Source organism: Dermacentor silvarum, chromosome 4 (genome assembly GCF_013339745.2).
Source record: "Dermacentor silvarum isolate Dsil-2018 chromosome 4, BIME_Dsil_1.4, whole genome shotgun sequence".
NCBI lineage: Eukaryota > Metazoa > Arthropoda > Arachnida > Ixodida > Ixodidae > Dermacentor > Dermacentor silvarum.
Window position 1 is genome coordinate 43363210 of NC_051157.2, and position 23988 is coordinate 43387197.

A 23988-nucleotide genomic window follows, 5' to 3' on the forward strand; every position below is an offset into this window, starting at 1 on the left:
AATTATCTAACTCGAAAATTACTGTCCTAATTATCAAAGTGTCAATGAGAAAATTGTAGAGCAACATGAAAAACCCCCGATACAGCTTTCTGTTGCTCAATACGTGCTACATAAAAGTGTTTTTCTGAGCGTGAAAGGAGCCCCCGAATACACGCAAAATGCCTCGAGCGGCCAGTCGCGCGGCAATTCTGGTTACCTTTCTTTCACTTTGCTCATTTTTTTTTCTCCTTTTTAAGTGATTAGACGTATAACACTTTAGAGGCTTCAGACAAAATGACAGAAACGAAACTAGTGCAAACACTAACTTGGTATCGCTAGGAAAGATCTGCGCGATCACACATCTCGGAGGCACATATTACACACAGAGGCTTCATATAAGAGGCTTAAGAAAGTTGCGGAAGCGCCATGCGGAACTTGCTATCTGAAGTAGAAACGCGCTATCATCGACAAACACTTTATATGTCGCACTTAATGTCATGATATTGGAAGCGTTTTGAAACAACACAGCCGGAAACTTCGCTTCCGCAGTCACAGCCGTAGTGAGCCATCTGGGTTCACGTATCCCATTCTCCCCACATCACGAGGTTGAATCCTGCAGTAGACCGCCGTAGTACAGAAAAGGACGAACTGAAATAGACATTGAAATGCGTCGTGTTAGCGTGTCACACTTTCGCTCAAACTAAAGGAAAGGTGTTGCACGAATGCGGCTTACGATGAGAAGCTGTGCCTCTAGCATTGAATAAATCCCCCGTACATACGGAAGACCGTCCATGATATACGTGTGAAACAATATTGCGGCAAAGTTCCTGAAAGAAAGAGAGCAAAACTTCTTGCCAAATTTTCGAGCTTTTGTGTTACCTTCTCACTTCAATAAATGAAACCCTATAACCATTTCTTTTACGTTACAATCGCACTATCGCAACACTTCTTCTCGCCCGAAAAGAACTATAAAGCAGCGAACCATTTCATGATTATAACAACTTGTGCCAAAGAAGCGTATTATCAATGTACCCGTCCAGAAAATTTTTGTTGAGTACTCAAACATTATTACACGCATATTTTATTATGACGTCATCAAATTCATGCTTTCTGCGTGCACTACCTATAGTAAGATTGTCGTTTATCTTACCCGAACGATATGGCAGTGCATGTTACACCCGAGAGCACAATGTGGGAATACCTTGCCCCGATTTCACTCCTGAAACCAAAACACAGAAACAAGCAAAAGCTTATATAAGAGTAACACGCAGGGATGACCTACTTGGTGCATGTTGTACAGCTAGCTCTGTGATAGAGGCAGGGTGCACATAATGATCACGATAGCTCTGTCGCCACTTACGTGTTTTGTAGATAACAGTGGACGAAGGCTGATACAAAGGACACTCCGCAGCCTCCAATAATGAAAACCTGGCTTGTGGCGATTGCGCACGTGCGCTGTCTCCTGCGCAGAAAGAATGTGTCTGAGAACTATGTGTTAAAATAAATCTTCATTTGTACTGAGCTATCTAAACCACCAGTAGCGTTTGAAATCGTTACGTCACTAAAGTCCAGCTTCATTCCTTCACTCCTGAATCATTCCTTCACTAGACACTCAAATCGGACTTCATATGAAGAGTGGCAGCATTTTCCTTCGACTGAAGCTGTCAATTCACGAACGCTACATAGCGTACCCCTGAATTACAGAGTGCTGCATTCACAAAAAAGTACCAGTGATAAAATGAAAAAGGTAAGGATCAGATCGATTGCGATAAGGCTGATAACGACCTATAAGAGCCGATGAGGGTCGGATGTAGTCCGATAAGGTTGATAACGACCAATAAGAGTCGATAAGTGTCTATACTGGTTTCTCTTACACTCACTCATCTATAGTTATATTCCTTTCATGCACTATACTCACTGGTCGTCGGAGAGCTTTTCCAAGGACACTGCAATACTGAGACCAGCTAGAGACACGCCGGCTCCCAGTAGCGACATCAGACGGATTCTGAACTGCATGTTCATCAAGAGACGATGTTGCGTGCATCAGTGTCCACATTACCATCACTAACTAAAGCATATTGAGCACTTATTAGCCACTCCAGATTACCGCAGTGAATTGCGAAGAAAATGACGCAAATAGCGACAACTAGCAGAAAAAAAAAAACGAGTGTCGCAGTGAACCACCGTTGTTGAGCTATTGCTCTAAAGCGTTATCCTCGTGCAGAAGCAAGAGTCTGCTTAGTTAACGATGGCAAGTTATCCGCTAGTGGAAAGCTGTCATCATTTATTTATTTATTTATTTATTTATTTATTTATTTATTTATTTATTTATTTATTTATTTATTTATTTATTTATTTATTTATTTATTTATTTATTTATTTATTTATTTATTATATTCTTGGGGCCAAACGGCATCACAAAGGGGAGTGATTACCGTCAGTACGAAAAACAACATACAAACAAAAAGGAGAAAAAAATAGTATACGGGATACCAGCTTTGTTATCCTGTGTTAGTCAAGCAATTCTTGAAGTTTTTCTGGTTATCTATGGTTGCAACTTGCGCAGAAAGGGTGACTCCACTCTCCGGATGTTCGTGGTAAGAATGATTGAAAGAAAGCATTAGTTGCGTTACGTTTTGCGCTGTGAAAAAAGCTGTACTCTGCTCCGCGTTATACTGCGGCTTTGCGTGACTAGAGAAGACGTCTACTGTTTTTTTCCCCTCATGGCTTGCAACCAAGGTGTTAAAATGAGTTCTTAAGTGGCGATGACGTCCCAGATGTAAAACCAGAGACACCGTGTTGTTATTGGCATGGACGGAGTGGCATTGACCTAACCACAGGAAGGATTCACGGCGCACTTAGAGACAGCTTTGCAATGTAGACCTTGCCGATTGTACTCCACAGATGAATTTGGCCCCCTCAGGTCCGCTGGCGACATTTGAAATGTATCGCTGATCCCGAAATATCACAGAGTCCTACAAACAGCCATGGTCAGTGCTCCAACTACCAACAGCAGATTTTTCCCCTTCATTTCATCTATCATATGCTTTAAAGAGCGAAACGCACTCGCTATCTCCGTGGACTTCCGCCTTGTCTTTCGCATACACTCTACGAAGAAAGGCAGTGCTGGAAACGCCTCCTTGCGAAAGGAACTATTTGCCTCACGTGTAACTCCATTTCCTAGAGATACATATCCACAGAAAGTGGGGCGACTCGATTTTCCAAGACCACGTTCACTCCGCTCACACCCATGTGAACCCAACATATTTCAACCGTGCCTACAAAAACCTTGGAAACGGTGTTAAACATTAAGGCACACCTGCAAACGGAGCTATCAGCATTTTTTTAAATTCTTTTTAGAGTGCACAAATGACAACTGCTCATCGCGTCATCTGTCTTTCGTAGGCGGCTGCGGGGAACTGTCACTCCAGTTTTTGCAACCTCCTTGCTTGCAACCGAGACAGAAGGCTCATGGCTTTGGGACTTAATATCCGCACGTACTGCCCTCGAGCCCGTGTTTCCCTCCATCCACCCCCCTCACAAACGTGTCCCTTCTGCAATGCACTCCTCAACATGGCTCCATCCACCCCCCCTCACAAACGTGTACCCTCTGCAATGCCCTCCTCAACATGGCACCGGTATTAAGATTGCGAAAGCAATCATTGGTTGATTTATTGATAGGTTTAACGTCCCAAAGAAACACGGAGTTATAAGAGGGCCCCAATTTAGTTTTCATCACTCAGTAACCTTTAACGCGCACCCAAGAAGCAAGGTAGATGAACAATGCCACATTCTATTTCCATAGAAAATGCAGCCGCCGTGGTCGGGAATCAAGCCCACGACCTAGTTATCAGCATCAAAACGTCGCAGAACCACCGTAGAAGCTCCTGTGGCGATAAGGGTGCCAGTAACAACGCCAGACGCAGTCACCTTGGTCATCCTCATTCGCACCCACATGCTGGCGGCCAGAATGTAGAGTGGGCTGGAAAACGCCGTCAGCGTGTGGCTTTGGGCATTGATGGGCCCAAACTGCAACGGAAAAGAAATTGTCGCGGTGGGGGAAAGTAGAGATTTATCGTAAATCTTTGGAAATAGCTACATAATTGTTGACCCACGAGAACAACAAATAATAAAGCGTTTTCAGGGCACTCGAATACTCTTTGAGGCAAAGTGAAACGCAATAACCACCGTTATGAGCCGTCTCTCGATGTTATTTGTTTTGGTTCAATGATGAGTTACCTATGTCACTTCCTACGGTACACGGTTCGATTAGTTTGGCTGTTCTTGTTAGTCGTGAGTTGTAATTAAGTCGAATAACCAGCCATTTTGACTATCTCGCCCATAGTTACCATTCCTATTTGTACGAGATATTCGTTTTCTTCTAAGTTATAAACAAGTCACTCGGCCTGTCCACCAACGGAGGTGAGCATAGTGTTCTGCTTTCCCATCGGCAACAGGTAATCGATTGATGTCATGCGTCACCATTCGAAAGAGCACTCGCCGAATCGCAGTGTCCCAATTAACGTAAGACAATACAGCTGTGACCTGAAAGATGTGCGTGTCATCGTGGAATTCCCATTGTGTCATTGATTCCACGGCAGTAGCGCTAGGATTCATGGTGTTTACACGAAGTCCTGCAAAATAATTTTCAGCAGAGCTTAGCATTACTACCGTCCCAAACCTAAAGCATGAAATGAGAGTTGCAATAATGAACGCGCACTCTCACGAGAAGAATATAAAACGATATCATCCATGGCACATAATTCGTGCAGCTTGAAGTACGTGTTTCATTGCCCCCGAAACAAAACAAAAGAAAAAAAATTGGTGAATGGCGTCATGGTTGCGTACATGTCGTAAGACACAATAAAGGGGCGTTCGTTTACGACGGGTTCCTGCCATCAGGAACCAAATCACAATCTTTTTACTGCTTAAGATTCGAAGCAGTAGCTGATAATAGAGTTAGTGAGATTACTTTTATCATGCCAACTTGGCTAGTGTTCGCGAAGAGCTTGTGCGCTAGAATTGCTCGTGGGATGAAATCCCGGTCAATCATAACGCTGCGCATATTAGTACCGAAGGTGACTGACCAAGGGCAAGGAACATCAACGAAAGAAAATTATTGAGAATTAGGCTCTTTCTTATTAAAGGCTACAGCGCACTCATTGCAAAAAAATTTCAGCCAGTGAATTCTTAAGGCATATTCAATAAATATGAATTCTACGACCATACAGCGTTAGGGCAACGTTTACGACGGGTGGCACCCAATGATGATTGTTGGCTGGCTCATTACACCAGGTGGCATTATTCCCCCTCCCAATGAAGCATCGACTCGATGCCATTGAACAGGAGATTCGATACCAATCTACAGCAAAAAGTTTGTTGTCTTCAGGAATCTTTTTAGTGCCAATTGCCTCGGAAACAAAACATTCAGTGACATCGGCGATTGGTCGGCGTAGGCGATGACAGTACCGGGGATTCGAAGCAGAACGTCAGAGTGGCCATCATGAAGATCAATAAGCTGATAATAGAGTTAGTGAGATTACTTTTAGTCGAGAAAGGTGCTCGAGGGTGGATGGTGTTGGTCGTCGCTGCGGCTGCTCTTGTCGAGAATGACGAGGCGTTGGCGAATGTCGATGATAGCTCCGTGCTCCCTGAGAAAGTCCATGCCGATGATTAGGTCTCGAGAAACACTGAGGGAGAATGCTCAAGCTGGCAACAAACGTACAGCCGCGACTCTCTATCGTGCCGTGCACATGCCGAGTGGTGTGACAATGTGCCCGCAGCTGTACGAACTGGCGTTCGATTCCAAGGCGTCGTCACTTTCTTTAGAAGGGGGGCCAGTTTTTCGCTGATTATTGACTAATCCACTCCAGTGTCCACTAAAGCAGTCAATTCACGACCGTCGAGCAATACAGGAATGTCCAAGGAAATTTTTCTTCCGTAATCAGCAGGTACTGTCGTCGTCGATGTATCGTCGATCCGCGTACGCGTCAGTAGGGGTCCTTGAGCACGTCCAGACTGAGCGCCTCGCCCCCGAAGGCCGCTGTGGTTAGTTTTCCCCGGCGGCGGGCTGGGCGACCGACCCTGCACCATGCTCGAATATTTACGGCGAGTCGGAGGAAAACCGCCGCGGCGAAGGGGAGCGTGACTGGTGTCGAGCTGATGAGGATCCGCGCTGCTGGGCAAGTATTCTTCAATTGCAGGAGGGACGCTGTCCGAACCTAGGTCGCGGCGAGTTTGCTGGAATCCGCGTAGTCCGAGCTCTCGATATGAGCACTGTCGGTTGACATGCCCAGCTTAGCCACAGTTGAAGCAAAGGGGGACGGCGATAGGTGCCCGCCACACGTCTGATTTCTTGGGGCCTCCTGTCGGTTGTCGTGGTATACGAGCCGCTGGTCGGGCTGCCGGGGACGTCGGTGCGAAACGGGGAGGAAGGTGGTGTGCAGGTTGCCGCAAACTTGCGAATATGACATACGGGGGCTGTTGTTCTTACCGGTTGAGCCTTCCGTGTTGAAGGGTGGTTCTCTTAGCGCATGCTGCCACTTCGTCACGGACAACGCTGGACCAAGAGCTGAGCGTCGGCTGTGAAGGTACCGACAGTTTCTGGAGTTCTTCGCGGATTACGGAACGGATGAGCATTGCAAAAACTGAATTTCAGCCAGTGAAGCCAGTGAATTCTTCAGGCATATTCAATAAATATGAATTCTACGACCATACAGCATTTTTTTCTACCTATTTCTTCCCACGCTTAGGGCAACATAGGCACATCTATTCAAATATATTATTCTGAAAGAGCCTTCCTCACGCACTGCACATCTTTGCAGACCACCAATTCGCATAGTTCGCGGCATGTCCCGAGAGCGATTGTCTCGAAACTAATGGCAGTCTCAGAATTACCGTTAAGTTGTCAAGACTTCAGTGACGACCCTCGTCGAAATCGTAATTGCAACATGTGTTCGAAAATTATTTTTGAAATATTCGGGAAATTCTCAATGAACGATCCTAATCCCCATCGTGCTAAAAACTCTGGTTTCCGCCACTTCGTGAATATTGTCGCGCAAGAACGCGAACGGTCACCTTGCTTCGAATATTCTATATTTATCATTTAGAGACAGTCATCGCTAGAACATTTCGCACGATTTATGTTAAGTTGCATTTAACGAGCGTGCCATAGCCAACCTTCGGCTGAATGTGCGGGCAGCGTCTTTCACGGGTATTGTCCCTGCAGCTTGCTGCATACGCAAATACTGAGTATTACGCAGTTAAAGTAATAACAGCCACTGAGATAACCTGCTCACGTATAAGTGGAGCTACTTGATTTCCGATAGTAAAGAAAGATCGCTCTAACAACGTTCCACTCCAAACTTTAATGGTCAGAAACGTTCGTGCCAAGCATATAAGCGGGAGTCTTATAATACCTTGAGCAAGACGTCAGCAAGTGACAGGCGGTTGCTGACGAATAACAGGAATGCATTCGCCATTATCGCCAAGTCCATGAGAACACTTTCGTCAGCGAGGAAATTCCCGATTCCGATTTTAAAACCGCCGTGTTTCTGCCCTGAAAAAGAAAAGAAAAGCGAATTACTCTCACGCGGTATTCCCTGTTAACTCAATTACTGTCAACGGTATTCTCAGAACCAAGCACTTTCCAGATTTGACTCTAACATTTAGCACAAAGCTTGGTGGAAATCCAAACGAAATCTTCTGAAAAAGACCAACGACAACTCGTCGCCAGGGCCAAGAGGGCAGTCGAAGCCAGAGGGTTCTTGGACTAAGGAACGTTCCCACCTCAGGGTGATACTGGGCCTCGCTGGGGACACTGTTTCAACAATAAACATTTCTTTCTCTCTTCTCCTGCGTAATCACACTCTTGACGCGTCGCACAAGTTTTAGAATGCACTAGATGTACCTATTTTCCTTAAGTCAGGCTTGCATTTTATTCTAGTTATTTTTCTTCTTTTTGTCGAAGATTCTGGGGCCAGATTCGTGTAGCTTTACTTTCGTAAGTTCGCTTTACGATTAGCTGGCCGCCTTCATTATTGATATGTCTGGCATCCGCATTGGCTAAAATTCTTTCTCATGAAAAATTCTAGCGTAAGAAGTTTTTGTGAATTCGGGCCCTGTTTATCATTGCTTTGTTTATCGAACCTACAAATTATTTCCCGAACAAGACTTTACTGTTGTTGGGCTCAAACCACTCCTGTGCACTGTCTTCAATTTAAAGGTCTATTGCTAATATATAGTAGATTCCCGTTAAGACTTACTCGGTTAATTCGAATTTTTGGAATGGGCACTGTGTGCGAACATTTACAAGGTTATCCACAAATGTAATATAACAAACAGAGCTTAATACGAAGCCCTACTGTGGTTAAGCCGAACTTTCACAGCCACTACTGACGCCTGCTATCAACTAAGCAAGGGGCCCAGATCAGCAGATTTGGAGAAGGCGGTTCTGCATAGCTATGTGAGAGGCGAATAGCGTTTCTGTGAATATAAACAGCTACACCAGATTCGACGATATCACGCAAACCTGAATAGCTGACACCATAGAAAGAATAATTGAGGATGTCCTTCGAGGTGCTTTCTGCAGAGTATGGTGAGCACGCTGCCCAGGACATGAACGAACGGTGTTCATGATGCGGCCGATAGTGGGCAGAATTGTTTTGGTGCATTTTATTTCAGCAGCATGAGGGCACTCAAGACATTTTCAGCAAGCTGGGTGAAATGTCGGCTGTAGTGGTAGCTCACAGTGTTGCAGAGCTGGGAAGCAGCAATTGCTCAATTCCTTGAGCTAGATCGTATAATCAAGTAATTATGCGCGATGTTGCAGACCCTCATTCAGACAAACACTCAAGAAACCCCCCACACCTCCCCCCCACCCCTCCCCACACCCCCCACACCCCCCCCCACCCCCACCCCCAACTCAATACCATCTGTTTATTCAGGGAATATAACCTACATTTATACAGGGACACGCATGCGCAGCGACCAACATCAAAGCCAAACAAATCAAACACAAGCAAGTAGCACACTTTAAATCCTCCCATCAATAACTGAAAATTCCGTCGGAAAGAATGATATGGATGGTTCGCTGACGCTTTTCTTTTCTTAATGCAAGGCTTTAAAGTGTGTTACTTGCTTGTTTTTGATCTATATGGCTTTGATGTTCGTCACTGCGCATGCGTGGTCCTGTGTAAATATGGGCATGTATTCGCTGAATAAACAGTTGGTAGTGAGTGTTGTGCTTGGGGTGTGTTTGTGGGAAGGGGGAGGGGGGGGAGTTCTTGGGTGTATGCGTGTGTGAGTGTGTGCGTGAATGCGAGAGTGCAAAATTGCGCCTAATTACTGCGCTATGACGAGTTAACCACTAGCCCAACAGCAAGTTTTACTACGAGCGCATAAAGCGACACTTGGTGTCACGAAAACGCAATAAATGTAATTTTTACATCTGCGTCAAGGTTCTTATGCTCTTAATGTATTATTTTGTGTCATGGATACTTTGGTGCAGCAGTATCAGGAGCAGCATTAGGAAATTAGGAGTTCTCCTTAGACGAACAGATCCTCACGAGGTTCTAGAAGAAACTTGCACAAAATTCTCCCTTAGTTTTCACTTATGGGCCTCCTATACTGGACATCAATGTTTTATTAGGCTCCATCTCTGGTAAGACGAACCCAATCGACTGGCGCAAATTTCAGTTTAGTTAAACTGTAATAGGCTGCATAATTAAATTATCCAACTAAATCTAAAACTGAAACAGAAAGTTTCAGATGCGTTTCTTTTTTTTTTCAGCTCTTCAAAGATGTGTGCAATGGTGCAAGAACTGTACGTTTCTATTATGGCTCGCTGCCTCCAGTGCAGTAATTGCTGCCAGACGTTTCTCTATCGCTTGGATCAGAGCCATTGTAGTAAATGCTGGATATCATTCCTACATATTTGCTGACGTTTCCTAGGTTACCTTAATATGCCACGCGTCACATGTACTCGTATGCAGATTTATTAATGGGCCACTCTCCAGAACACTGCCTGCAGCGCGCCTTTAGCATTAAAGTGCGGTGATTGCCTCGGAAAACATGAATAATGCACAATCTCCATTGTCAGGCCTCTACCGATTACTGTGTTGAATGCATAGAAGTACTTCACTCTATGACCGTAGTATACTTAAACATTTCCGTCCGCGTTATGCAGACGTATTATTTGGGTATATGCACATGCTTTCAGCTGGTGGCAAAGAAATTCTATATGGTCGTAGGTGCCTCGTATGACAGAACATGCCGCCAGGCCTACAGCATATCTGAGTAAGGATATACCATTAGGTGTTGTTCTCCCGCTTGGATGAGAATACAACAGTGAATAAATAGGATACCTTCTTCCTAACCTCATATGGAATTCTGTCGTCAGTGACCTAAACGCCACCAGAACAGCAATGAACACGACAATCAATCTTACTTTAATGACGTTCTCTTGTCACGGTCTGCGTGCTTCTAGAAGCTTATTCTGGGCCCAGTCTCCGGAACAGCGATGCCACATTAGATAGAGTCAGCATGGCATTCGTCAATAATTCACGCAAGTTAGCTTATATTATGTGTGTATGCTATATATGCATGTAAGTACGTATGCGTTATCTGCGTATTTTATTACGCTTTATGTTCCTCCTTCAGTCTTCAGCGTGAAAATCACTTTGTAGAATATCTACCTGTGCTGCATTAGCGCTACTGCTGTTTCACAGGGCACCACGGCCCTTGCCAAGTTGGTTACATTGTTGCACAAACAGCTGCTGGCTAAATCAACATTTAGTTAGTTGAATTACGTTGAATTGAAACTTTAAATGAAAGACGCACCAAACGGCATGAACGCGTATATAATCAACTAACCGCATCCCGGTTGACTTCAACGTTCCTTACAGAGTCGTCGTGGCGAAGTGTGTTCATTATACATGATTCTATGCACAGAGCACACGAACTATCCGCCTTGTGCCGTCCGAGCCAGACTATGCACGTGGTGACATCCCCCCTCTGCGTCGCGGTTCTTGGTAGCTGCCGGGCGGGAGAGTGGCTCGCGTCCGGCCTCTTGGCTCAGAGAAGATTTGTTTGCGGCGCGCGCTAAATGTGGTCGCTGCCAAGCCAGCCGCTTCTCGCTGAACAGAACCGAGTCGTCGAGAGTTTTCCCATCGGGTACGGGCGCTGTCCTCGGACGAGACTGGTCGGCTATTTGCAGCGCTAATTACTCGCAACACCACCGCTGCCGTCGCCACCTAGGCGCAGTAACGTGTGCCGGGGCAATGTGCGTTAGCCGCGTGTTTATCAAAAAGCAGCCGCCTTGTTTCCGAATCCTAAACGACGCCGTCGGTCGCTTAGTTGCAAGCAGTGAAAAGGCGCCTTTGAGTAAGCTGCATTTTAGTGCACATCTCTGCATGAAGAAGACGGGGCAATCAAACTAAGCATTAGGTGTGCATCCCGCTGGCTTCCAGTGCCTTCGGCTGGAATCTTCAGTTTCAATGCATCACGATTACGATGTGCTTAGAAGATCTATACAAGAGCATCGCACGACAATAGAGCCCAAGAGGATAAATGCTGATCTCTTTAGACGCGCAACCCTGACATACGTAAACCTCGACTTCCTTGCAGTGTCAAACAAACCCTGCACTATTATGTGTTTGCTTCAACTGGCGAAGCGGATGTTTGAAAAGTAATTAAACGCAATGACCTGCAAAAACGTACACCAATACAGTTACGAAATTGAGATCGGAAACGTCAAGGTTTTATGGTTTCTTTTTCTTTTTCTTTTCTCTCTTGCGGTAGTGGTAAGGGGGGGGGGGGGGGGGGGGGGGGCAACTTGCTGTGATTTAGCACGCTACTCTAGAAAAATATAGGGCTATTTGAGCGCTGCTTTAGTACACTCGTTTGGTAGCGCGTTGTTGGAGCCTAACGTTTTCAGACGAGCCTGAAAGAATCGTTGTAGAAATGTTTCATTTCGCGCAATTTATCAAGATAAGATGAATTTCCTCACGTCCAAAGTGTGCAGCCAGCAACGAAGCTGTTCTACCCGAGTTTTACGCACACTTCCTCACGATGATTACTTTCGCGTCCTGTCGAATGTTTGAAAGTTTCTTTCAGCATGTACACAATTTCATACAAAGCTTAAGCACGAGACCTTTACTGGACTGTACCTATACCATCACAGTTCCAGGGTTCTCTCCTCAGATGTGTAGACGCTCTTAAGCGCAGTGCGAACGGCCGGCTGCGACGTAATCAGAGTGTGCAGGTTCCATAACCCTGCACGACACTACGATGTCGACCGTGGTCAGCGCTGGCTATCTGCAGCGTGCGTCCTAAGTTTCCTTCCTTAGGATGAATGGCAATGCTTTGCGACTCTGCCAGCATCCGTGCTATAGTTTAAAGCAACTCAAATGCTCATCTAAGGGATTCGTATTACTGCACTGCCTTTTTTTTTTTTTTTTTTTCGGCAGAGAAAGTGGTGAGCACGTACCTGATTAATAGCACCGCGGTTCTTGCCAAAACTCCTCAAAGGGAAACCGTGAAGAGGGGCTCTGGGTAACTTCCGAGGCACTCTCGAAACGTCTCACGGTTATTTTGAGACGACGTTCTCAGATCGTCTTGAACTTTTTTCAAAGGTTAGGTGGGTGAAAACTTTAGCATCCTTGATACAAAGGGATGGAGCTACTATGTTTCACTTAAGTGTCTCAGTGCTCAGAATAGAGCAAACAATAGTGAAGCACAGAGAAACCCCTCGTTACTAAAGATTATTTTATCCCGTGGCACTCGAAAGAAAGGCTCATCTCGCGGTTCATAGCGACGCATTAAACAAGCTCTAATTGTGACACCCAACGTTCTCTGCTAAAGCACATAGCGGGCTCGTAAACACACCTTACAACGAGGCGGGTCTCCGAGTGTGAACAAATGTACGCGTGATCCCGCAAATATTCATTAGATGTGATTTCATTTAAAATAGGCATACGCTGCGACCTCGGGCGCCACGTACCACCTGCACATGAACAATGCTGCGACACTTCCACTGAAATTAATAAATCGTCATGTGAGTTCACCGAAATCAAGTCCGACTATATATGATATTGCTGGCACAAGCCGCTTAATGTTTTCTCACTTTCCACCACCAGAACTTCCCGCTACCAGTATCTTAATGTTTAACGTATGCCATAGGGTTTCCACACTAATGCTCAAAGCGAACAAACACATCTTTAAGACTTGAAGTAAAAAAAGGGAGAGGGGAGTTTCTCCTAGTCTTGGTCTTAAGTGCGTACTCAGAAAATTTGACAGTGCCCAGTGCAACGCTCGTTTGCCCCTTACGGTATTGAGGAAGCATGAAAGGCGCCCAGAATGAGCAGATAATGAGCAGGCATCCGAGGCACAGGAACGGGAACATCAGGACGCGAGCCTGCAGAAAGAGAGAAACGTTGAGAGCTATCGGTAAAACATTAAAATTTTCGTGCAATTATTGTATGCCGTGTTTACAGGAATGGCCGTTGAAAACCGTGAGAACACCCTCCGTCCAATGCTCTCAAATGCCTGCCACTCCAATAAGGATCTACTAGGAGTTTACCCGACACTTTGCTACATATTCAGTTGTAACGGTGCTCAGTACGCTGACGAATGCAAAGTTTCACGCCCATGTCTTACTGTATACTGGCTGCTAGCGTCCTTCGTAAGCACGTTTCTAAACCTAATCTGCTGCGCCGCTCCCATTGACACGTCACCGAAGGTCATGTCCGCCAAATCGTGCCCACCTGTGCTTCTAAGGTGCCGTGTAAGTTTCTCCTTTGCAGAATTTAAAATTTTACTGTGCACAGTCGATGGGCTTCATCAGTACCTGCACATGCACCCCTAACTATAAGCGAACTTTCAACCTATGTTTGCGGATTATTTTGAAAATTGTGCCTGCAAACACCGTGGCCCGGATGGAAAGGGACAGAAAATACGACAGATCAAGGATAAGTTCTTAACAGCTGACGCTGTGCCACTCACCAAGAACAGTACGCTAGCCTGAAATGACCTGGGCCAGTTCAGGCGACAACCCCCTCTGCTTTGCTTGTAAGGTATAACGGTACATTTTTCGTCCGCAGACCGTTAATGATGTCGCTACATTAGCTCCGATGTTTACCAGGTCATCGTAACGTCAGCAAAATCACGCGCACTCCTACATAAAATTACATTGTGCGCTCTGACAATACAATTGTCAGTATCTTGAGTTTCTTATCAGGCTTATTTGTTTCCAAACAAAAAAAATAATTGTTACGCTTTTTGTTATTTTGCAGTCTTTCCAATTATAAGAAACATTGCACGATCGGCTTGCTTCTAAAGCAACAAAGGGAACTAAATGAGAGGCGTTGTGGTACAAGGCTGTGGACTGAACTTCTTGGATTGTTTAACGTGCACCCAAAGAGCAGTATACATGAGCCTTTCCTTTTTTTTTTCCTATCTTCTTTTATTTTGAATGCCACAGCAACTGAACCACAATGGCGAATATCAGGTTTGTGAGACATTATTGAATAGTACTTACTCCAAAGAGAAATCCACTGCTGTACGACCACAAGACCATTCCCAGGCTAAAAACTGCGCCCAACTTTGGCTGCCAAAAAAAGAAAGAAACATTGGACACAACTTACAGTGAAAAGTTTCTTATCTGTTTTATGACTTCAGCTACTTGAGCATTTATGTTAAGAATATAATTAAAGAAGCCGTCGTCCCAGGACACCGTGCTTTCAGAGGAACAAGCGTGCATGATTGCCATGACTAAAGCCGATATTTAATGCCAGATTTTATTTACTAGGCGTGATACGTGGTGGAATCTAATACGAGCTACGAAAATTCTCAGCAGTTTATCAGTCTCGTTTTGCTTTTGATTTTATATCTTTTTTCTCTTACATGAAAAACCCGAGCATTTTTAACCGCAATCTTCGAGGATAGTGTCTTTTTCTTTCTCTTTCGCAGTAGCAATATTTTCCCTCGTAGTATACTTTCGTTGTTCGCACAGCCACCATTTTAAATCATTCGACATCTAATGCACAGGCGGTGTAGACCGGCGCAAAATTATAGGGAAGCCCATATAAGTTATCTGCTCGTTGCTTCGAGAAAGTTTTATGCACCACGCCGTTCATTAATCATAGTGGTTACGCGAGTAAATTTCCTTTCTGAACGCTATGACGTCAAAAGAAATATTTTCACCCTTCATTGAATGCCCAGTAAAACAGGCCTCGGTTAACTGTCATGATATATGCTCAGAAAATTTTGCAGACGAAATTGAGTGCTCGAAGTGGCACTCACAGACCATTCTAGGACTCATCCCTACACATGCGTACAACACTTTTGACAGAAGTTGTCCATGTGTATAGGTAACTGGGGCCAAATTCACGAAGATTTTCCTCCTAACGCAATCTTTCCCTTGCCCTTCGCTAATAATACGTCCAGCATTACGATTGGCTGGAATTTGCTCTTACAAGCAATTTTAGCGTAAACACTTTTTTGTGAATGCGGTCCCTGATTCCTCGCCATCAGGCTTCCAGCAGTCGGAAAACACTAAGAATCTACAAACCATTTTACAATAAATTCAATGCATAGGTAGACCAGTGGTCCGCTTTGACTTCTTGTGGAAATTGCACGTTTTCATATTGTTACTCTTGACATTTCCGCTGCCGATATCGCTTATTTTACATGGACGTTCTATGCTACCCAGTAACTGAAAAGGAAAGTAAAGGCTGTGTGCGGCCTAATTCCGCAGAAAAAAAAAATTAATGAAGTCTAAAGCCCGAAGGAGTTCCGTGCAGTTTTCGTGTCTCGCGCAGCGGTGTCGCTTACAGTTTGCAGTAAATTGGTGATGGCTACCTGTTGCTGGCTCTGTTTACAAGGGTGTCACCGAACGCCGCCATCATTATAAATATGCGAAGCATTCGAGCTCCTTCAGAGGACATCGAATACGGAGGCCTGTTGGTAATATCATCTGGCAAATCCTTTCAATATGTTTATGGCGCAGCAGGTCAAAAAAAAATAACCGCCCCTTCCACTCTGTGAAGATGGTCGAACAGTGAAGCTGTGTTAGTTACACCGCTCTCCCCCTCCAACGCTCTCCCCCTCCCACGCGAGTACGTGAACCCCCCTCTCCATTCTCCTTTTCATCTGCAGCACCCTCTCACAGTATTCTCAAAGAGGAAAAAGGGTCACTTTTTCTTCTTTCTGGGGTTTTACGTGCCAAAACCAGTTCTGATTATGAGGCACGCCGTAGTGAAGGGCTCCGGATTAACTTTGACCACCTGGGGTTCTTTAACGTGCACCACAATGCAAGCACACGGGCGTTTTTGCATTTCGCCTCCATCGAAATGCGGCAGCCGCGCGCAACGCCTTAGCTGACTGAGTCACCGCTTTCGCACCACCGCTGACTGAGCCCCGCATTTCTCCTTGTTGAGCTCTTCTTTTCCTCCCCTCTCCATCTAGGTCACGCGGCCCCCTTTTAGCGAAGTCCGACAACGACGGCACAGGGTCCGCATAAACAGCTTCGCTGTAAAAGACTTTGAGGTTTTGTCCAGCATGCAGCGTGTAACTTTGCTGCTAATAGCAGCCATATACGTTAACAAGTTACATCATTACATCGCTCTCACGCACCGCATTCAGTCGGAACTGCAGGCTCTACTCACCATTAATGTAGGAATCTCTCCTGGAAACTGGACGCATATAACGAAAAAGTATCCAGGAAACACCAAGGATGCTCCGATTCCCTGAACGACTCGAATAAATCCCGTCATGAACGAATGCTTGAAGGGCATCAGGACCCTGCGAGTATGAGAAATAGTGGCAGGATTTTCTGCAACCAATCACGGTAAAAAAAATTATGTTGACTTCTTTCATTAATTACTGGTTACCGACCATTTAGTCATTTGTTTCTTAATAATGTGTTTAATTTACCCGCCGCGGTGGCTCAGTCAGCTAAGGCGTTGCGCGAGGCGGCCGCATTTCGATGGAGGCGAAATGCAAAAACGCCCGTGTGCTTGCGTTGTAGTGCACGTTAAAGAACCCCAGGTGGTCAAAATTAATCCGGAGCCCTCCACTACGGCGTGCCTCACAATCATAACTGGTTTTGGCACCAGTTCTGAAGAAGAAAAAGAAGAATGTGTTTAATTTCGTGATTTTTGAAGACAAGTTCTTTTCTGAAGACTTCGGATCGATTTGAGTTTCACGGGATCTGGGTAACTGACCCTTTCCTCTCGTCAAATTCGGCAATTTTAGGCGTTCCAGAGTACGTACGTTGGACAACGAAAAACGTTGTCAAAATGAAGCTTGGAACAAAAAAAAAAGACGCAGCAAGTTAGCGAAGAGCTATGTGCGGAGCAGTAATAATGCGTAATTAGCGCAATAAGGCCGAAATGACACCCAAATGTGCTCGTTTAAATTGCGCACGCCTAAAACCAGAACCGGAAGTGTGGCTTTGCTAAACAAGAATTCTGCGCCGATCCCGGAGCGTGTGCAGTCTAAATATATTGCCCCTACGATAAGAATGGGCGTATCGTCGTTGCGCATCACCCAACCGAACATTTCTATCGTGAACGTTTCGATGCCTTTCGTAGGCGTTGCAGGGGGAACGTACACAGTCGTGATCACTATACCGTCAAAGCGTTTTATTAAAGACGGCTACGCCAATCGCGGCGCGCACACAAGCGTTAACATGGTCACGTGGTCACCATGGTGACCTACGTCACGTATTGAAGACGCAAACGTAAGATCCGGCGAAAACCAGCGATATAATGCACACTTCTTTACAATCCTAAGTTTGAAAACGCCGCCAACCCGGCGTATTCATACGACTCCACGAGGTGGCGCGACGTGTCTGAAATTGTTGGACACTGCACGGACGCAATCTCCTGGAACCTAGCCTATAACAGCATCGCTGTAAAAGGTAATGTTTTACACCACGAATAAGTGCTGGAAATTTACTCGTAAGAGAAGCAGCAGGCTCCTTCGATGAAAAGTCCCCAGCTGAAAAGCTTCCTCATTTTGATGTCCTTCAGCATCTGAAAATTAAGTCAGACAGCTGTAATAAACGCAATAAATTGGCACTGTAGGCAAAACGGAGAATGAATCAAATGTGTGCGCAACTATTCAGTGCGAGGACTTAATGCAGAATGCAAAGAATCACTTATCCATATTTTGGTATAGTCCACGGGTGTAGAAATGTTTTAAAACAAAAACTACAGGTGTGGTCAAATTGTGACATGTAATGTCGCGTCTCACCCATCTTTAAAAGACCGCAAATGTTTTCGCAACCCGGAAATAGCGCAATGGAACGCCTTCACCATTTAGCCTGGAATTTGGGTGTTATTTTAAGTATGTCAACTTTGGTCATTCAGAAATGTAAACTGCTCCTGCATGTTCGAGACATGCAGCGGTGGCTCAGTCACTATATGGCCTTCCGCTGCAGAGCACGATGTCGCGGGTTCGATTCCCGACAACAGGCGGCCACATTCCGATGAAGGTGAAAGTCACAAATACTCGTGCACCGAGGTTTCGGTTCAGCAGTGCCGACGCTGGTCTAGTTGATGTTGCATAGCTTCTGAAGTGTGAGACAGCACAGCAAAACAAAGACAGATAGGAAGAATAAGACGCTCTGTTAAGGGGGCAGGCTGCGGAACTCTAGATTATCAAAACTATTCTGAAGACCCCAAGTACTGCGTCCCTCTCAACGAGATTGTGCCTTTGGGTTGTCGTTGTTTTTTTTTCGTTCTTTCTTTTTTCTATTAGAGGGGATGTGCACAGGCTGCGGCAAGTTTGATTTCTCCCTCTTCCGATTACTTTTTCTTCAGGTTTGGGGAAAGAGGGGAGATGATTTTGTAGAACCTTTGCCGTTGGGGTTTTTGATGGGGACCAACTAATAAATACGAAGAACTCTCGCTTTCGTAGAGCGCTTTCCTCAGGAGTACAATAAGAACTACTGTGTAACTGATTGCTGCTTCCAGTCATTGAATATGTCAGTGATGTTCCAAGTTTGTATTAAAAGCATAGGTGGAGTGAAGACATTGTAGCAAGCCTTGTCGAGAGGCAACGCATGCGTTTTCTCGTGATGAGCAAGCAGATTCGTAGATTGGCAAATTACCGGCGTTCTGTATTTATGACTGCATCCTTTTGAAAGGCAGACGAGTGATCTCGGCACACTAAGCAGTAACTTCCCTAAAAGCTCATGATTCAAAGAAACGCTGACATCGAATAACTTTCAGTTAGTAGTGGTTAAATTAGTTGTGTTTACTACGAACGAAACGCACATGGTCTTAAGCCGTTCTTAAATGTAAAGCAGGCAAATCAGGTGTTCATACCAATTTCGCAGTCCATGGCGTTACCAGCAGAGTTCCTAGGATGTAGCATCCATGCAAACCATTGGAGGCCAGTGCCCCGAAAACTTTTCGAGGAGTCAGCTGCACATAAAAATTAAACTTATATCTTTAGCACACTCTAGTCATCAGTGTGTACTGTTGGAGAAATTATGAAATTATGTGCGTTCGTATCGACTCCGGCATATTTGCGGCAGTGATAAAATTGCGCACGAGCTTGTGTACACCTACGTAGGCATCGAACTGTTCCGGCACCGACACCAAACGACCACATTCTGGCATAAGTTCTTGTCATCACTTTGGAGGGACGCCATTACTGTGAAATATGTCTCAACCTGCCCGTACTGGGTATTTGTGGACATTCTGCTAGACTGCCCACAATGCCAGTTCGACCTTCAGCTACATCCTAACTTGTACTGTTTAGTTTTCATCGCTAGAGACGTTTTGGATGGTTGCGATAGTTTTCTCCCACAATGGTGACAGATTATATGCCCACAGGATTATTAAAGAAATAGCGGACGCCTTCAGCGCGTATCGTCCAGTTGATTAGGACAGCGTGTGTCCCAGGTAACGTTAGCTAAGCTGTTCAAAGAAAAAAACACATTAAAAAGCGCCGATGGCGGACGGACGCTGCTAACCACGACGCCGAGCTAACTCGAGATATCGAATGCATGCGACAACGGCGAGCCGAGGAGCCGGCGTTGCGGGCAGAACAGGTACGACGCAGAGAATGACGTCACTAACGGCGCTGCCAATGGCGCGCGCGCTTGGGTGCGACGCGACGTAGAGAACGACGTAACTGACGGCGCAGCCAATGGAGACGTTTAGAAAAACATGGGACGAACTCTTTTTCGTTTCGCTTAGCCATATACAGCTTTAGCTGTAAAAAGAGTTAAGCGAGCAAGTCTGTGACAATGGGAGAGGTTATCAAGACCTGCGCGAGCTTTTAACGCCGTGACACTAGTGAAACGCTAGTAATCTGAAAAATCCTGCGCTTAGTGTAGTTCCAACCCTGCTCAAATTCTGCGCTTGTGTAGTTCAATTCCAGCGCTAATGCAGCTCCACTAACGTGAAACCTGGGGAAGTGCGAAGCAGTGATGCGCCGGTGTTTCCCTTATGTTATTCTTGTGCTATTCTTGCACAAGTGAGGTGGAATCGACCACTTGTGTGCTGGTGGCGCGCTCTCTTGCGCTGCGCTGGTACCGGGCTGGCGCTTCGGAAGCGATTTTCACGAGTTTCTAATCCCCACATTTCCCTGGCTCATACCCGCATATCCAACGCGGGTATGCACCACACGTGATTTTATTATCGTTAATCGTGACGTAACTGACGAGCATGTGATGTTATTGATGTCATGACCTATCAGTCATGTTAGTCATAGATTCGTACCCTTCCATGCCAATTTTGGTATTATACCAAGTGAACGAGACGCGAGTTTTCGGCAGATCTTGTTTTTGTGCGTGACTACGACAACATGACATCACATTAGATACCGACAGCCCGGGCTCCTAAAGTGAATCGCACTTAAAGCGGTGCATGATACGATTTTAAAGTCTGCGATGTTCGGTCGTCAAGCCTCTGACGTCCGAGCACCGAAGGTCTTAAAATCGTGCCTTACATCATGTTTTTTTGCGTATATTTCTTTCAACAGCTTGGCTAACATTAGCTGGTACATTCTTTATAGTTATACGCAGCATAAGTATATCCAGATGATTCAGATACATTCTTGTGCACATTTGTCACCACTCCTGCGAGCTTCCGCAGTTCTCGCTGTACTACACAGATTTACTGAGACGAAGTAGAGCAAACATGTTATACCAATAAAATACCCCATCGATTTTAGGTTGATACGACTCTTATTGCTTCCGTCAAACTAAAGTAAAACAAACTTGCGAGAATCATTTCGGTATATTATGACTTGCTGTTAAAATAATCTTGGCGGATGATAGAAGAACGGCTTCAAAATAGACAATATTTACGCCTGACTTCACGCTACTCCCGAACGACTTGTGTTGGTGAAGCCGGTGGATTTTATGCAACTATACGACGCTATGCAACGATGTACAACGTACAGTGCAGCTATATACAACGCTTATGCGAGTATGTACTACGTGATACATTCACTGCCATGCCAAGAATGACCGCAACAACACAGTTTATGATGGGAAGGAAGGTGTTGAAATGGAGCAGAAAGCCCGCTGCTGTTCTTCTCTTCCAATGCTTCTGCCATGTCAACTGCGCACGCCAAAGCGGAGAGTGGCGCCTACACCTAACGCCCTCTGAACCCGACAAACAGGTGGATGGGCCGACCTCAAAGTAAATGCAATACTGGTGCATGATCCCATTCCGAAGTCCGTGCTATAACGGGCCGAAGTCATTCTAGTTTCCTTAAAACAATGTATGGTAATGTTTTATGGCGCTGTTGATGGGCCTATACCGTTTTGCGATGCCCCAAGATTCATTTCGGCTATTTACAGCTTTCTTATATGTGTGCATGCATAGGTGCAGGAACAGCACATGTTCTAAGGTGCATAAGCCCACTGTGGAGTAAGGGCAAATCCCGGCACATACCGATTCACACCATTATCCTCCCGTAAACGTCGCCCGCATTGGTTCCGTCAATAAGTGTAGCCCTAGCGTGTTCTGGTATTCGACGTTTAGTCAGCAGTTAGCAACACCAATTGCTCGTTCTAAGAAGGAATAAAAACACCAACAATTCTATGTCGGCGGTAGCTCATTAAACAGCGGATTAATCAGTTCGAACCTCGTTCTGGCAGAAGGGCTCCAGGATGCCGCAGGACACACCCTGCAGGAATGACGTCAAGTAGAGGAAGCGTAGCAGCGTCTTGCTCGCCGTCTCGATGCCCTGCTCCATGTCGAGGCTGTCCCGACCAGGGCTGCCTCGCGGCGCTGGGCTCGGGCACGCCTCGTCGTACCCGGTGCCAGCCATTGCCGTCACGCTCAGGCTGGCTGCATCTGGCAAGTGAGGCCGCGCCGGGGCTCCGGCGCGCCGCATTTATAGGTTAAGTTTACCGTACTTTTCGGCCGGTGGGATCTGCTCTATAAAACAAACGAACCTGTCAGCTACGAGCACTTGCTTACTGTTGCGCTTGGCTGACGAGGTATTGATGCGCTGGCGCAACGCCAGAAACGTCTGAACCGCTTGTCGATTACTATACCATTTCTCAGCACGCTGAGGATGTTAGCATATTAACAGCCTGACGAGGCTCCGGTCAGGGGCTATGAATAATCTAGAGAACGGCGACTACTCGTGGCCGCGACCGGATTCAAAGGCCACGTCGATGTATAGTGGCGTCCTGAAGTTTACAGCAATCAGCGTTCTCTGTTCTGCGACATCCCTCGGATAGGTATTTGAGACTATTTGTGAACGACGGTACCCTGCAACACTTAAGGCTGTAGCACCCTCTTACAAATGCATTGGGAATGACTTACCTAATTTTCGTTCACCATCGTGGTTAGCGTTGGTACTTGTGCTCGCATACATCTGGCTAGAGGTGGAAAAACACGTGCGGCGAGTCTTACACAGGTGCAGTCCAATACTTTGCAGGAAGCATTCGCTAGTTGAAATTATTGTTCTTCTTAAACTTATCAGAATTCGAACGAGTAAATATGACTTGCCTTAGAGAAATTGTGTATATATATATATATATATATATATATATATATATATATATATATATATATATATATACCATACGATATAGTCAAGATGGAGGCAAGAATTTAAAGATAACCATTCGTAAGAGCAATGAATAAGGTGTACACATATTGCACCTCTCTTACTGCACACTAGATTCAAATGCGCTGTACACAACCTTCTGTTTCTGCCACCATGAACAGGTTCGTCAACTCTGCACAATGAAGCCGCCACAGAGCGCTAAATATTCTGCCTAAAAGACAATGGTGCAAAGCTACCACATATACTCATTCACAGTTAGACAGTTTCCTATACAGAAGACTACAAAGCAAGCAGTGGTACTGCATGCAGGGCGGCTTCACTCCAAACCATGTGTAGAGAAGCAGCAGGGTGACTGTTAAGATTCACGGTGCATTGACCGGTTGCCATTGCAAAAGCAGCGAGTCCATTGTCATTAATTACTGAAGCTCACTTGGTGAAACGCAAACCCACTGTTCATTCCTCATGGTTGTTATTTTCCTAGCAACCACATACTGCTTGCTCATCTTACTCTCGCTGTGTAAACGACGCATCCTATTTATTAGATCAATTTCAGAGCCACCCGGAACAACTAGCTGTATCGTCCGAACCATGTCGAGAGCCCTATGCAGACCGCATAACTCTTCTTACGATTGCTTAGCGGTTTCTTAAAGCTTAGAAAAAGAAATCACGCATTCGTGTATCAACAGAATGCAGCCCGAGCCCAATAAACACTGTAAACTTTACCAGAATGGACAGAACTTGCTTGATTGATTGCTCCTTAGACCATGGCGCTTACCCACTACGGGGGGACTGGCCTATAAGCCGGCTGTTTAGCAGATTAGAGGTGGTAAAACATAAAACAGAAAGTACAAGGCACGGTAGTGTGGAAATTGCACAAAAAAAGAACATTTAGAGTTTATAGTTACTTTTTTTTTCTTTTCAGAGGAGAACATGTGCTTTACAAAGGGATAGAAAATTTTTATT

The 23988-nt window shown here is 45.4% G+C and overlaps 1 protein-coding gene across 1 annotated transcript; it reads right to left on the reverse strand.

Annotated features, from left to right (window-relative positions):
* Nucleotides 1–22981, reverse strand: LOC119449877 (uncharacterized). Its single transcript, XM_049665499.1, has 14 exons — nucleotides 22779–22981; nucleotides 22090–22301; nucleotides 19311–19409; nucleotides 17938–18014; nucleotides 16644–16779; nucleotides 14516–14584; nucleotides 13306–13393; nucleotides 7398–7537; nucleotides 3910–4008; nucleotides 1898–1989; nucleotides 1340–1441; nucleotides 1130–1198; nucleotides 713–806; nucleotides 1–627 (listed from the first exon to the last, which is right to left on the reverse strand). Exons 1-14 carry the CDS (start codon nucleotides 22828–22830, stop codon nucleotides 529–531), a joined length of 1428 nt encoding a protein of 475 aa, XP_049521456.1. The 5' UTR covers nucleotides 22831–22981; the 3' UTR covers nucleotides 1–528.
* Nucleotides 22982–23988: the final 1007 nt, after the last annotated feature.